This window comes from Salmo salar, chromosome ssa02 (assembly GCF_905237065.1).
Source record: "Salmo salar chromosome ssa02, Ssal_v3.1, whole genome shotgun sequence".
In the NCBI taxonomy this organism is placed as follows: domain Eukaryota; kingdom Metazoa; phylum Chordata; class Actinopteri; order Salmoniformes; family Salmonidae; genus Salmo; species Salmo salar.
Window position 1 is genome coordinate 85,332,939 of NC_059443.1, and position 16,824 is coordinate 85,349,762.

Below are 16,824 nucleotides of genomic sequence, written 5' to 3' on the forward strand. Positions count from 1 at the left end.
CCTCCTTGCTCACACACGCTTTTTCAGTTCTGCCCACAAAATGTCTATAGGATTGAGGTCAGGGCTTTGTGATGGCCACTCCAATACCTTGACTTTGTTGTCCTTAAGCCATTTTGCCACAACTTTGGAAGTATGCTTGGGGTCATTGTCCATTTGGAAGACCCATTTGCGACCCAGCTTTAACTTCCTGACTGATGTCTTGAGATGTTACTTCAATATATCCACATAATTTTCATTCCTCATGATTACATCTATTTTGTGAAGTTCACCAGTCCCTCCTGCAGCAAAGCACCACCACAACATGATGCTGCCACCCCCGTGCTTCACAGTTGGGATGGTGTTCTTCGGCTTGCAAGCCTCCCCCTTTTTCCTCCAAACATAACGATGGTCATTATGGCCAAACAGTTCCATTTGTGTTTCATCAGACCAGAGGACATTTCTCCAAAAAGTACGATCTTTGTCCCCATGTGCAGTTGCAAACCGTAGTCTGGCTTTTTTATGGCGGTTTTGGAGCAGTGGCTTCTTCCTTGCTGAGCGGCCTTTCGGGTTATGTTGATATCGGACTCGTTTTACTGTGGATATAGCTACTTTTGTACCTGTTTCTTCCAGCATCTTCACAAGGTCCTTTGCTGTTGTTCTGGGATTGATTTGCACTTTTTGCACCAAAGTGCGTTCATCTGAAGGAGACAGAATGTGTCTTCTTCCTGAGCGGTATGACGGCTGTTTATACCTGCGTACTATTGTTTTGTGATACAGTGAATTATAAGTGAAATAATCTGTCTTTAAACAATTGTTGGAAAAATGACTTGTCATGCACAAAGTAATGTCCTAACCGACTTGCCAAAACTATAGTTTGTCAACAAGAAATTTGTGGAGTGGTTGAAAAACGAGTTTTAATGACTCCAACATAAGTGGATGTAAACTTCCGACTTCAACTGTAGATGTGACATCAGTCAAAAAACCTCCAAACGAGACATGGAGAACAAGATGAAACTAGTTTAAAGGAGCCACCTACGATTCCCCACATGACAGCTTCTTGTCATTGTTCATAGCTATCTGGCCATCCAGAATCACAACAGCACACTGACTTCTGCCCCGTGGATGCACGCACATCGTTTTCGTCATGTCAGTTTTTTTGAACAAAGAAGCATCTCGTACTCTAGATTATGTCACGCCTGAAAGATTCACATCGCCGTCTGCTGACTGGAGTGGGTAACGCAGGAAAATATTTGATTTTCAGACAAAGTTTATTTTTCATTTCTTTCAAAAGTTTAATATTATATTGAGACTTACATAGAGAAGCTTTGGTTGATCAATTAACTTTTGATTAGTGAGAATTTAAAATAAACTTTACATCTACTACACATCTGTATTCAATGCAAATTCTGATTCATTCCGTCAAACAAACAGATAATATCAAAATAAACAACTAGCTCTATACTGCTTCTACATAGTGGAATAACATTGATGGGAACACATGTTTTTCATGTTAACAACTTATCAATGTTGTTATAAAAACGTCATCACATTGTCATAGTCCTTTAGCTTGATGACTAGTAAACAAATTAACTAAATGCAACAAAAACGACTAAATTCAAGAGGTTTCAATGTTCAAAATAAAGAAATGCATATTCTATTAATCTATTTAATAATTTACATGGTGCAATATCTAAATCGTGTATTCAATCAAATTAATTTAGTGAAAAGCCAGATCATATCAAATTTAAGAGGATAAACGTTAAAATCAAGAAATCCAAAACTCCATTCATCTATATAATAATATCCCCAAATTATAATGAACAATAGAGGGTTTATAGTTGTATCCATTAAAGTTCATAATCAAAACAAAATACAAATTGTGTAGTATTTAATATGATTTTAGACATGATCAGGTCTCCAGTTAACATTTTTTTTAAAGTTAGCATATTTTTAATGATTTCATATAAACAATATGATTTCATTTGGCAAGAACAAAAACACACATTCTCAGTCAAAAACATAAGTCAGAACACAGCCTCTCTATTCTCTCATGTGATTTCAGGTCCTCTGACTGGGAAAATGTCTTTCCACAATGAGAGCAGTGGTAAGTCTTCTCCTCCTGTGTATGTATTATTTCATGCTTATTCAGATGTCTTAATCGGTTAAATGTCTTTCCACACAGGGAGCAGTGGTACGTCTTATCCCCTCCTGTGTGTGTCCTGTCATGCCTATTCAGGGACCCTAACTTGGTAAAACTCTTTCCGCACAGGGAGCATTGGTAGGGCTTTTCTTGTGTGTGTGTTGTCTCATGCTCTTTTAGGTTCCCTAAGCGGGTAAAACTCTTTCCACAAAGGGAGCATTGGAAAGGCTTTTCCCCTGTGTGTATCTTCTCATGCTCCTTCAGGCTCCCTAACTGGGTAAACCGCTTTCCACACTGGGAGCATTGGAAAGGCTTTTCTCCTGTGTGTATCTTCTCATGCTCCTTCAGGCTCCCTAACTGGGTAAAACTTTTTCCACACTGGGAACATTGGAAAGGTTTTTCCCCTGTGTGTGACCTCTCATGTGTTTTCAGGCTCCCTAACCAGGCAAAAGTCATTCCACATTGGGAACAGTGGTAAGGTTTCTCTCCAGAGTGTATTCTCTTATGCTCCCTTAGGCTTCCTAACCAGGTAAATCTCTTTCCACAGTGGGAACATTGGAAAGGCTTTTCTCCTGTGTGTTTTCTCTCATGCCGTTTTAGGTACCCTAACCAACTAAAACTCTTTCCACAGTGGGAGCAGTGATGTCGTCTCGCTGGTTTGGGTGTCACTGGTTCTGGTCTCTCTCCTGCCAAAGACAAACAGATTATTTAGTTAAACTGATTGAAATCTCCAAATTATAAAACTGTCATCCTATGAGGTTTAATCCAGACTATTTCCCTCTGTAATTGTGCTGCTTGCAACAATTTAATTATGCTTTTTTGCCGACATTTACTGACACCGGCCATATTCAACGGGTGTTGAGCATTCGAGCTGTATCACCGCCTGGTACGGCAGCTGCACCGCCCACAACCGCATGGCTCTCCAGAGGGTGGTGCAGTGTGCCCAAAGCACCATCTGGGGCAAACTACCTGCCCTCCAGGACACCGACAGCACCCGATGTCACAGGAAGGCAAAAAGATCATCAAGGACCCGAACCACTGCCTGTTCACTCCGCTTCCATCCAGAAAGCAAGGTCAGTACAGGTGCATCAAAGCTGGGACCGAGAGACTGAAAAACAGCTTCTATCTCCACGCCATCAGACTGTTAAACAGCCATCACGAGCCGGCTACCACCCTGTTACTCAACGCTGCATCTTAGAAGCTGCTGCCCTATATACATAGACATGGAATCACTGGTCACTTTAATAATGGAACACTAGTCACTTTAATAATGTTTACATACTGCTTTACTCATCTCATATGTATATCCTGTATTCTATGCTACTGTATTTTAGTCAATGCTGCTGACCAAGCTCAACCTAATATTTATATATTTCTTAATTCCATTGTTTTACGTGAATTGTTAGATACAACTGCACTGTTGAAGCTAGGAACACAAGCATTTTCTCTACACCCACAATAACATCTGCTAAATATGTCACCAATAAAATTGATTTGAAGTTATTCTACCATTTCTACTGATCTGCGTGACAGGTATGATTTTCATATGCACATTTTTCGTGGAACAGTTTCATTTAATTTATAATAAAATATTTAATCTCAATCATTGTCATGTGGTTAATCAAAATTGTATCTAAATGAAAATGATACAAACCTAAAAAATAACTTATTTTGCCAACTATGTAGAAAATAACCAACAGTGATATAACAACACTACTCCCTCCACAGTACCTGGAGCATCACAGTGATATAACCAACACTAGTCACAGTGATATAACCAACACTAGTCACAGTGATATAACCAACACTAGTCACAGTGATATAACCAACACTAGTCACCTCCTCCACAGTACCCGGAGCACCACAGTGATATACAGTGGGGGAAAAAGTATTTGATCCCCTGATGATTTTGTACGTTTGCCCACTGACAAAGAAATGATCAGTCTATAATTTTAATAGTGAGAGACAGAATAACAACAAAATAAAATCAAGAAAAACGCATGTCAAAAATGTTATAAATTGATTTGCATTTTAATGAGGGAAATATGTATTTGACCCCCTCTCAATCAGAAAGATTTCTGGCTCCCAGGTGTCTTTTATACAGGTAACGAGCTGAGATTAGGAGCACACTCTTAAAGGGTGTGCTCCTAACCGCAGCTTGTTACCTGTATAAAAGACACCTGTCCACAGAAGCAATCAATCAATCAGATTCCAAACTCTCCACCATGGCCGAGACCAAAGAGCTCTCCAAGGATGTCAGGGACAAGATTGTAGACCTACACAAGGCTGGAATGGGCTACAAGACCATCGCCAAGCAGCTTGAGCTTGGTGAGAAGGTGACAACAGTTGGTGCGATTATTCGCAAATGGAAGAAACACAAAAGAACTATCAATCTCCCTCGGGACTGGGGCTCCATGCAAGATCTCACCTCGTGGAATTGCAATGATCATGAGAACGGTGAGGAATCAGCCCAGAACTACACGGGAGGATCTTGTCAATGATCTCAAGGCAGCTGGGACCATAGTCACCAAGAAAACAATTGGTAACACACTACGCTGTGAAGAACTGAAATCCTGCAGCGCCTGCAAGGTCCCCCTGCTCAAGAAAGCACATATACATGCCCGTCTGAAGTTTGACAATGAACATCTGAATGATTCAGAGGACAACTGTGTGAAAGTGTTGTGGTCAGATGAGACCAAAATGGAGCTCTTTGGCATCAACTCAACTTGCCGTGTTTGGAGGAGGAGGAATGCTGCCTATGACCCCAAGAACACCATCCCCACCGTCAAACATGGAGGTGGAAACATTATGCTTTGGGGGTGTTCTTCTGCTAAGGGGACAGGGCAACTTCACCGCATCAAAGGGACGATGGACGGGGCCATGTACTGTCAAATCTTGGGTGAGAACCCCATTCCCTCAGCCAGGGCACTGAAAATGGGTCGTGGATGGGTATTCCAGCATGACAATGACCCAAAACACACGGCCAAGGCAACAAAGGAGTGGCTCAAGAAGAAGCACATTAAGGTCCTGGAGTGGCCTAGCCAGTCTCCAGACCTTAATCCCATAGAAAATCTGTGGAGGGAGCTGAAGGTTCGAGTTGCCAAACATCAGCCTCGAAACCTCCAGATTACAGAGACAGAGAGAGGATGGTAGAACACTGACTATGAGGAAACTGTCCAGACTACAGAGACAGAGAGAGGATGGTAGGAAACTGTCCAGACTACAGAGACGGAGAGAGGATGGTAGGAAACTGTCCAGACTACAGAGACGGAGAGAGGATGGTAGGAAACTGTCCAGACAGTAGTAACTACAGAGAGAGAGAGAGAGGCTGGTAGAACACTGACTATGAGGAAACTGTCCAGACAGTAATAACTACAGAGACAGAGTGAGGATGATAGACAATAAGTTAGAGGGTATGTTCTAAGTTGTTTGGCAAAGTGGTCAAAGTAACTGATTTGTATTTACAACAATGTTGGAAGTGATGACGTCACAATGGGCCCTTTTAGAATAGTGAGGAAGTGATGACGTCACAACGGGCCCTTTTAGAATAGTGAGGAAGTGCCGTGAAAGTGAATGAAGACAAAAACGTTTAATAGTTTAAAAAGAAGTAAAGATACCAAAAAGTTGTAGACAACCACACTATTCCAGACAGATCTGCACGTTTTAAAGTTTATATGACGTGTCCAACTTAAACGTGAAGGAGTAGCGTTCCTAATAATAATAACTACATGGTCATTTTCCATTACGAAAAATGGTGTGACTTGCTTCAGGTCTTTTGAAAGAGTTTATTTTTTATTTTTTTCGCAGTGGAAAATGTGTATAGTTATACTGTAGTTGATAAACATTTTTAAGAATTTAAAAAGTTAGAATAGCCTGAACATGTCAAAGTTGGTTTTGTGTCTCTAGCTTGAACGGTTCAAGAGTTACATTTATTGTTGGTGGGTATAAAAGGCAGGATAATGTGGACTCTGCAACTCTGAATCATTCATGCAGTGGGCTTCAGATAAAAATGCAGAATTTACTTTTGTAAAACATTTAGTGTAAATGAAGTTTGATTTTAGTTGAATAATGATGTAATGATTAGAACGTTTTAGGCTGTTATTTGGGGAGAGAAATATGATGGTGCATCGAGTGATGAGTTTAATGGTAGTTGAAGAACCCTGTAGAATAGGTTCCTATGGAGACCTACTGATTTAGCTATTTAACTATTTAGGCTAACAGTGATCGCTGAAAAGTACATTACATTTCCTGAAGAAAATGTGTTGTTTGCTAGCTTGTTTTAATGTATTCATGGCTTTGAAATACATTATAGTTATGGTAGTGACTGGTTATAGTAGTGGTAGTGTCTACAGTAGTAGTGGTAGTGACTGGTTATAGTAGTGGTAGTGTCTACAGTAGTAATGGTAGTGACTGGTTATAGTAGTGGTAGTGTCTCCGGTAGTAATGGTAGTGACTGGTTATAGTAGTGGTAGTGTCTACAGTAGTAATGGTAGTGACTGGTTATAGTTATAGTAGTGGTAGTGTCTCCAGTAGTAATGGTAGTGACTGGTTATAGTTATAGTAGTGGTAGTGTCTCCAGTAGTAATGGTAGTGACTGGTTATAGTTATAGTAGTGGTAGTGTCTCCAGTAGTAATGGTAGTGACTGGTTATAGTTATAGTAGTGGTAGTGTCTACAGTAGTAATGGTAGTGACTGGTTATAGTTATAGTAGTGGTAGTGTCTACAGTAGTAATGGTAGTGACTGGTTATAGTAGTGGTAGTGTCTACAGTAGTAATGGTAGTGACTGGTTATAGTTATAGTAGTGGTAGTGTCTACAGTAGTAATGGTAGTGACTGGTTACAGTTATAGTAGTGGTAGTGTCTACAGTAGTAATGGTAGTGACTGGTTATAGTTATAGTAGTGGTAGTGTCTACAGTAGTAATGGTAGTGACTGGTTATAGTAGTGGTAGTGTCTACAGTAGTAATGGTAGTGACTAGTTATAGTAGTGGTAGTGTCTCCAGTAGTAATGGTAGTGACTGGTTATAGTAGTGGTAGTGTCTCCGGTAGTAATGGTAGTGACTGGTTATAGTAGTGGTAGTGTCTCCAGTAGTAATGGTAGTGACTGGTTATAGTAGTGGTAGTGTCTACAGTAGTAATGGTAGTGACTGGTTATAGTTATAGTAGTGGTAGTGTCTCCAGTAGTAATGGTAGTGACTGGTTATAGTTATAGTAGTGATAGTGTCTACAGTAGTAATGGTAGTGACTGGTTATAGTTATAGTAGTGGTAGTGTCTACAGTAGTAATGGTAGTGACTGGTTATAGTTATAGTAGTGGTAGTGTCTACAGTAGTAATGGTAGTGACTGGTTATAGTTATAGTAGTGGTAGTGTCTACAGTAGTAATGGTAGTGACTGGTTATAGTAGTGGTAGTGTCTACAGTAGTAATGGTAGTGACTGGTTATAGTTATAGTAGTGGTAGTGTCTACAGTAGTAATGGTAGTGACTGGTTACAGTTATAGTAGTGGTAGTGTCTACAGTAGTAATGGTAGTGACTGGTTATAGTTATAGTAGTGGTAGTGTCTACAGTAGTAATGGTAGTGACTGGTTATAGTTATAGTAGTGGTAGTGTCTACAGTAGTAATGGTAGTGACTGGTTATAGTAGTGGTAGTGTCTACAGTAGTAATGGTGGTGACTGGTTATAGTTATAGTAGTGGTAGTGTCTACAGTAGTAATGGTAGTGACTGGTTATAGTTATAGTAGTGGTAGTGTCTACAGTAGTAATGGTAGTGACTGGTTACAGTTATAGTAGTTGTAGTGTCTACAGTAGTAATGGTAGTGACTGGTTATAGTTATAGTAGTGGTAGTGTCTACAGTAGTAATGGTAGTGACTGGTTATAGTAGTGGTAGTGTCTACAGTAGTAATGGTAGTGACTGGTTATAGTAGTGGTAGTGTCTACAGTAGTAATGGTAGTGACTGGTTATAGTTATAGTAGTGGTAGTGTCTCCAGTAGTAATGGTAGTGACTGGTTATAGTTATAGTAGTGGTAGTGTCTACAGTAGTAATGGTAGTGACTGGTTATAGTTATAGTAGTGGTAGTGTCTCCAGTAGTAATGGTAGTGACTGGTTATAGTTATAGTAGTGGTAGTGTCTACAGTAGTAATGGTAGTGACTGGTTATAGTTATAGTTATAGTAGTGGTAGTGTCTACAGTAGTAATGGTAGTGACTGGTTATAGTAGTGGTAGTGTCTACAGTAGTAATGGTAGTGACTGGTTATAGTAGTGGTAGTGTCTACAGTAGTAATGGTAGTGACTGGTTATAGTTATAGTAGTGGTAGTGTCTCCAGTAGTAATGGTAGTGACTGGTTATAGTTATAGTAGTGGTAGTGTCTACAGTAGTAATGGTAGTGACTGGTTATAGTTATAGTAGTGGTAGTGTCTACAGTAGTAATGGTAGTGACTGGTTATAGTTATAGTAGTGGTAGTGTCTACAGTAGTAATGGTAGTGACTGGTTATAGTTATAGTAGTGGTAGTGTCTCCAGTAGTAATGATAGTGACTGGTTATAGTTATAGTAGTGGTAGTGTCTACAGTAGTAATGGTAGTGACTGGTTATAGTAGTGGTAATGTCTACAGTAGTAATGGTAGTGACTGGTTATAGTTATAGTAGTGGTAGTGTCTACAGTAGTAATGGTAGTGACTGGTTATAGTAGTGGTAGTGTCTACAGTAGTAATGGTAGTGACTGGTTATAGTTATAGTAGTGGTAGTGTCTACAGTAGTAATGGTAGTGACTGGTTATAGTTATAGTAGTGGTAGTGTCTACAGTAGTAATGGTAGTGACTGGTTATAGTTATAGTAGTGGTAGTGTCTACAGTAGTAATGGTAGTGACTGGTTATAGTTATAGTAGTGGTAGTGTATCCAGTAGTAATGGTAGTGACTGGTTATAGTTATAGTAGTGGTAGTGTATCCAGTAGTAATGGTAGTGACTGGTTATAGTTATAGTAGTGGTAGTGTCTACAGTAGTAATGGTAGTGACTGGTTATAGTTATAGTAGTGGTAGTGTCTACAGTAGTAATGGTAGTGACTGGTTATAGTTATAGTAGGGGTAGTGTCTACAGTAGTAATGGTAGTGACTGGTTATAGTTATAGTAGTGGTAGTGTCTACAGTAGTAATGGTAGTGGTTGGTTATAGTTATAGTAGTGGTAGTGTCTACAGTAGTAATGGTAGTGACTGGTTATAGTTGTAGTAATGGTAGTGACTGGTTATAGTAGTGGTAGTGTCTACAGTAGTAATGGTAGTGACTGGTTATAGTTATAGTAGTGGTAGTGGTAATGTCTCCAGTAGTAATGGTAGTGACTGGTTATAGTTATAGTAGTGGTAGTGTCTCCAGTAGTAATGGTAGTGACTGGTTATAGTAGTGGTAGTGTCTCCAGTAGTAATGGTAGTGACTGGTTATAGTAGTGGTAGTGTCTACAGTAGTAATGGTAGTGACTGGTTATAGTAGTGGTAGTGTCTACAGTAGTAATGGTAGTGACTGGTTATAGTAGTGGTAGTGTCTACAGTAGTAATGGTAGTGACTGGTTATAGTAGTGGTAGTGTCTGCAGTAGTAATGGTAGTGACTGGTTATAGTTATAGTAGTGGTAGTGGTAATGTCTCCAGTAGTAATGGTAGTGACTGGTTATAGTTATAGTAGTGGTAGTGTCTCCAGTAGTAATGGTAGTGACTGGTTATAGTAGTGGTAGTGTCTCCAGTAGTAATGGTAGTGACTGGTTATAGTAGTGGTAGTGTCTACAGTAGTAATGGTAGTGACTGGTTATAGTAGTGGTAGTGTCTACAGTAGTAATGGTAGTGACTGGTTATAGTTATAGTAGTGGTAGTGTCTCCAGTAGTAATGGTAGTGACTGGTTATAGTTATAGTAGTGGTAGTGTCTACAGTAGTAATGGTAGTGACTGGTTATAGTTATAGTAGTGGTAGTGTCTACAGTAGTAATGGTAGTGACTGGTTATAGTTATAGTAGTGGTAGTGTCTACAGTAGTAATGGTAGTGACTGGTTATAGTTATAGTAGTGGTAGTGTCTACAGTAGTAATGGTAGTGACTGGTTATAGTAGTGGTAGTGTCTACAGTAGTAATGTTAGTGACTGGTTATACTTATAGTAGTGGTAGTGTCTACAGTAGTAATGGTAGTGACTGGTTATAGTTATAGTTATAGTAGTGGTAGTGTCTACAGTAGTAATGGTAGTGACTGGTTATAGTAGTGGTAGTGTCTACAGTAGTAATGGTAGTGACTGGTTATAGTAGTGGTAGTGTCTACAGTAGTAATGGTAGTGACTGGTTATAGTAGTGGTAGTGTCTACAGTAGTAATGGTAGTGACTGGTTATAGTTATAGTAGTGGTAGTGTCTCCAGTAGTAATGGTAGTGACTGGTTATAGTTATAGTAGTGGTAGTGTCTACAGTAGTAATGGTAGTGACTGGTTATAGTTATAGTAGTGGTAGTGTCTCCAGTAGTAATGGTAGTGACTGGTTATAGTTATAGTAGTGGTAGTGTCTACAGTAGTAATGGTAGTGACTGGTTATAGTTATAGTAGTGGTAGTGTCTACAGTAGTAATGGTAGTGACTGGTTATAGTAGTGGTAGTGTCTACAGTAGTAATGGTAGTGACTGGTTATAGTAGTGGTAGTGTCTACAGTAGTAATGGTAGTGACTGGTTATAGTTATAGTAGTGGTAGTGTCTACAGTAGTAATGGTAGTGACTGGTTATAGTTATAGTAGTGGTAGTGTCTACAGTAGTAATGGTAGTGACTGGTTATAGTTATAGTAGTGGTAGTGTCTACAGTAGTAATGGTAGTGACTGGTTATAGTTATAGTAGTGGTAGTGTCTACAGTAGTAATGGTAGTGACTGGTTATAGTAGTGGTAGTGTCTACAGTAGTAATGGTAGTGACTGGTTATAGTAGTGGTAGTGTCTACAGTAGTAATGGTAGTGACTGGTTATAGTTATAGTAGTGGTAGTGTCTACAGTAGTAATGATAGTGACTGGTTATAGTTAGAGTAGTGGTAATGTCTACAGTAGTAATGGTAGTGACTGGTTATAGTAGTGGTAGTGGTAGTGTCTACAGTAGTAATGGTAGTGACTGGTTATAGTTATAGTAGTGGTAGTGTCTCCAGTAGTACTGGTAGTGACTGGTTATAGTAGTGGTAGTGTCTACAGTAGTAATGGTAGTGACTGGTTATAGTTATAGTAGTGGTAGTGTCTACAGTAGTAATGGTAGTGACTGGTTACAGTTATAGTAGTGGTAGTGTCTACAGTAGTAATGGTAGTGACTGGTTATAGTTATAGTAGTGGTAGTGTCTACAGTAGTAATGGTAGTGACTGGTTATAGTAGTGGTAGTGGTAGTGTCTACAGTAGTAATGGTAGTGACTGGTTATAGTTATAGTAGTGGTAGTGACTGGTTATAGTTATAGTAGTGGTAGTGTCTCCAGTAGTAATGGTAGTGACTGGTTATAGTTATAGTAGTGGTAATGTCTCCAGTAGTAATGGTAGTGACTGGTTATAGTTATAGTAGTGGTAATGTCTACAGTAGTAATGGTAGTGACTGGTTATAGTTATAGTAGTGGTAATGTCTACAGTAGTAATGGTAGTGACTGGTTATAGTTATAGTAGTGGTAGTGTCTACAGTAGTAATGGTAGTGACTGGTTATAGTTATAGTAGTGGTAGTGTCTCCAGTAGTAATGGTAGTGACTGGTTATAGTAGTGGTAGTGTCTCCGGTAGTAATGGTAGTGACTGGTTATAGTTATAGTAGTGGTAGTGTCTCCAGTAGTAATGGTAGTGACTGGTTATAGTTATAGTAGTGGTAGTGTCTCCAATAGTAATGGTAGTGACTGGTTATAGTTATAGTAGTGGTAGTGTCTACAGTAGTAATGGTAGTGACTGGTTATAGTAGTGGTAGTGTCTACAGTAGTAATGGTAGTGACTGGTTATAGTTATAGTAGTGGTAGTGTCTACAGTAGTAATGGTAGTGACTGGTTATAGTTATAGTAGTGGTAGTGTCTCCAGTAGTAATGGTAGTGACTGGTTATAGTTATAGTAGTGGTAGTGTCTCCAGTAGTAATGGTAGTGACTGGTTATAGTTATAGTAGTGGTAGTGTCTACAGTAGTAATGGTAGTGACTGGTTATAGTTATAGTAGTGGTAGTGTCTACAGTAGTAATGGTAGTGACTGGTTATAGTTATAGTAGTGGTAGTGTCTCCAGTAGTAATGATAGTGACTGGTTATAGTTATAGTAGTGGTAGTGTCTACAGTAGTAATGGTAGTGACTGGTTATAGTAGTGGTAATGTCTACAGTAGTAATGGTAGTGACTGGTTATAGTTATAGTAGTGGTAGTGTCTACAGTAGTAATGGTAGTGACTGGTTATAGTAGTGGTAGTGTCTACAGTAGTAATGGTAGTGACTGGTTATAGTTATAGTAGTGGTAGTGTCTCCAGTAGTAATGGTAGTGACTGGTTATAGTTATAGTAGTGGTAGTGTCTCCAGTAGTAATGGTAGTGACTGGTTATAGTTATAGTAGTGGTAGTGTCTACAGTAGTAATGGTAGTGACTGGTTATAGTTATAGTAGTGGTAGTGTCTACAGTAGTAATGGTAGTGACTGGTTATAGTTATACTAGTGGTAGTGTATCCAGTAGTAATGGTAGTGACTGGTTATAGTTATAGTTGTGGTAGTGTCTACAGTAGTAATGGTAGTGACTGGTTATAGTTATAGTAGTGGTAGTGTCTACAGTAGTAATGGTAGTGACTGGTTATAGTTATAGTAGTGGTAGTGTCTACAGTAGTAATGGTAGTGACTGGTTATAGTTATAGTAGTGGTAGTGTCTACAGTAGTAATGGTAGTGGTTGGTTATAGTTATAGTAGTGGTAGTGTCTACAGTAGTAATGGTAGTGACTGGTTATAGTTAAAGTAGTGGTAGTGTCTACAGTAGTAATGGTAGTGACTGGTTATAGTTATAGTAGTGGTAGTGTCTACAGTAGTAATGGTAGTGACTGGTTATAGTTATAGTAGTGGTAGTGTCTACAGTAGTAATGGTAGTGACTGGTTATAGTTGTAGTAATGGTAGTGACTGGTTATAGTAGTGGTAGTGTCTGCAGTAGTAATGGTAGTGACTGGTTATAGTTATAGTAGTGGTAGTGGTAATGTCTCCAGTAGTAATGGTAGTGACTGGTTATAGTTATAGTAGTGGTAGTGTCTACAGTAGTAATGGTAGTGACTGGTTATAGTAGTGGTAGTGTCTACAGTAGTAATGGTAGTGACTAGTTATAGTAGTGGTAGTGTCTCCAGTAGTAATGGTAGTGACTGGTTATAGTAGTGGTAGTGTCTCCAGTAGTGGTAGTGTCTCCAGTAGTAATGGTAGTGACTGGTTATAGTAGTGGTAGTGTCTCCAGTAGTAATGGTAGTGACTGGTTATAGTAGTGGTAGTGTCTCCAGTAGTAATGGTAGTGACTGGTTATAGTAGTGGTAGTGTCTCCAGTAGTAATGGTAGTGACTGGTTATAGTAGTGGTAGTGTCTACAGTAGTAATGGTAGTGACTGGTTATAGTAGTGGTAGTGTCTACAGTAGTAATGGTAGTGACTGGTTATAGTTATAGTAGTGGTAGTGTCTCCAGTAGTAATGGTAGTGACTGGTTATAGTTATAGTAGTGGTAGTGTCTACAGTAGTAATGGTAGTGACTGGTTATAGTTATAGTAGTGGTAGTGTCTACAGTAGTAATGGTAGTGACTGGTTATAGTTATAGTAGTGGTAGTGTCTCCAGTAGTAATGGTAGTGACTGGTTATAGTTATAGTAGTGGTAGTGTCTACAGTAGTAATGGTAGTGACTGGTTACAGTTATAGTAGTTGTAGTGTCTACAGTAGTAATGGTAGTGACTGGTTATAGTTATAGTTATAGTAGTGGTAGTGTCTACAGTAGTAATGGTAGTGACTGGTTATAGTAGTGGTAGTGTCTACAGTAGTAATGGTAGTGACTGGTTATAGTAGTGGTAGTGTCTACAGTAGTAATGGTAGTGACTGGTTATAGTTATAGTAGTGGTAGTGTCTCCAGTAGTAATGGTAGTGACTGGTTATAGTTATAGTAGTGGTAGTGTCTACAGTAGTAATGGTAGTGACTGGTTATAGTAGTGGTAGTGTCTACAGTAGTAATGGTAGTGACTGGTTATAGTTATAGTAGTGGTAGTGTCTACAGTAGTAATGGTAGTGACTGGTTATAGTTATAGTAGTGGTAGTGTCTACAGTAGTAATGGTAGTGACTGGTTATAGTTATAGTAGTGGTAGTGTCTACAGTAGTAATGGTAGTGACTGGTTATAGTTATAGTAGTGGTAGTGTATCCAGTAGTAATGGTAGTGACTGGTTATAGTTATAGTAGTGGTAGTGTATCCAGTAGTAATGGTAGTGACTGGTTATAGTTATAGTAGTGGTAGTGTCTACAGTAGTAATGGTAGTGACTGGTTATAGTTATAGTAGTGGTAGTGTCTACAGTAGTAATGGTAGTGACTGGTTATAGTTATAGTAGTGGTAGTGTCTACAGTAGTAATGGTAGTGACTGGTTATAGTTATAGTAGTGGTAGTGTCTACAGTAGTAATGGTAGTGGTTGGTTATAGTTATAGTAGTGGTAGTGTCTACAGTAGTAATGGTAGTGACTGGTTATAGTTGTAGTAATGGTAGTGACTGGTTATAGTAGTGGTAGTGTCTACAGTAGTAATGGTAGTGACTGGTTATAGTAGTGGTAGTGTCTGCAGTAGTAATGGTAGTGACTGGTTATAGTTATAGTAGTGGTAGTGGTAATGTCTCCAGTAGTAATGGTAGTGACTGGTTATAGTTATAGTAGTGGTAGTGTCTCCAGTAGTAATGGTAGTGACTGGTTATAGTAGTGGTAGTGTCTCCAGTAGTAATGGTAGTGACTGGTTATAGTAGTGGTAGTGTCTACAGTAGTAATGGTAGTGACTGGTTATAGTAGTGGTAGTGTCTACAGTAGTAATGGTAGTGACTGGTTATAGTAGTGGTAGTGTCTACAGTAGTAATGGTAGTGACTGGTTATAGTAGTGGTAGTGTCTGCAGTAGTAATGGTAGTGACTGGTTATAGTTATAGTAGTGGTAGTGGTAATGTCTCCAGTAGTAATGGTAGTGACTGGTTATAGTTATAGTAGTGGTAGTGTCTCCAGTAGTAATGGTAGTGACTGGTTATAGTAGTGGTAGTGTCTCCAGTAGTAATGGTAGTGACTGGTTATAGTAGTGGTAGTGTCTACAGTAGTAATGGTAGTGACTGGTTATAGTAGTGGTAGTGTCTACAGTAGTAATGGTAGTGACTGGTTATAGTTATAGTAGTGGTAGTGTCTCCAGTAGTAATGGTAGTGACTGGTTATAGTTATAGTAGTGGTAGTGTCTACAGTAGTAATGGTAGTGACTGGTTATAGTTATAGTAGTGGTAGTGTCTACAGTAGTAATGGTAGTGACTGGTTATAGTTATAGTAGTGGTAGTGTCTACAGTAGTAATGGTAGTGACTGGTTATAGTTATAGTAGTGGTAGTGTCTACAGTAGTAATGGTAGTGACTGGTTATAGTAGTGGTAGTGTCTACAGTAGTAATGGTAGTGACTGGTTATACTTATAGTAGTGGTAGTGTCTACAGTAGTAATGGTAGTGACTGGTTACAGTTATAGTAGTGGTAGTGTCTACAGTAGTAATGGTAGTGACTGGTTATAGTTATAGTAGTGGTAGTGTCTACAGTAGTAATGGTAGTGACTGGTTATAGTTATAGTAGTGGTAGTGTCTACAGTAGTAATGGTAGTGACTGGTTATAGTAGTGGTAGTGTCTACAGTAGTAATGGTGGTGACTGGTTATAGTTATAGTAGTGGTAGTGTCTACAGTAGTAATGGTAGTGACTGGTTACAGTTATAGTAGTGGTAGTGTCTACAGTAGTAATGGTAGTGACTGGTTACAGTTATAGTAGTTGTAGTGTCTACAGTAGTAATGGTAGTGACTGGTTATAGTTATAGTTATAGTAGTGGTAGTGTCTACAGTAGTAATGGTAGTGACTGGTTATAGTAGTGGTAGTGTCTACAGTAGTAATGGTAGTGACTGGTTATAGTAGTGGTAGTGTCTACAGTAGTAATGGTAGTGACTGGTTATAGTTATAGTAGTGGTAGTGTCTCCAGTAGTAATGGTAGTGACTGGTTATAGTTATAGTAGTGGTAGTGTCTACAGTAGTAATGGTAGTGACTGGTTATAGTTATAGTAGTGGTAGTGTCTCCAGTAGTAATGGTAGTGACTGGTTATAGTTATAGTAGTGGTAGTGTCTACAGTAGTAATGGTAGTGACTGGTTATAGTTATAGTAGTGGTAGTGTCTACAGTAGTAATGGTAGTGACTGGTTATAGTAGTGGTAGTGTCTACAGTAGTAATGGTAGTGACTGGTTATAGTTATAGTAGTGGTAGTGTCTACAGTAGTAATGGTAGTGACTGGTTATAGTTATAGTAGTGGTAGTGTCTACAGTAGTAATGGTAGTGACTGGTTATAGTTATAGTAGTGGTAGTGTCTACAGTAGTAATGGTAGTGACTGGTTATAGTTATAGTAGTGGTAGTGTCTACAGTAGTAATGGTAGTGACTGGTTATAGTAGTGGTAGTGTCTACAGTAGTAATGGTAGTGACTGGTTATAGTAGTGGTAGTG

At 39.0% G+C, this 16,824-nt stretch overlaps 1 protein-coding gene across 1 annotated transcript in view; it reads right to left on the reverse strand.

Annotated features, from left to right (window-relative positions):
* Window positions 1-1,246: 1,246 nt before the first annotated feature.
* The window catches only part of LOC106593831 (zinc finger protein 709-like), a 53,952-nt gene continuing 38,374 nt past the window's right edge, over window positions 1,247-16,824 (reverse strand). Inside the window, exon 5 of the mRNA XM_014185221.2 lies at window positions 1,247-2,805. Coding sequence (XP_014040696.2) covers window positions 1,991-2,805 — 815 coding nt within the window. The 3' untranslated portion in view covers window positions 1,247-1,990. The remainder of the gene's footprint in view (window positions 2,806-16,824) is intronic.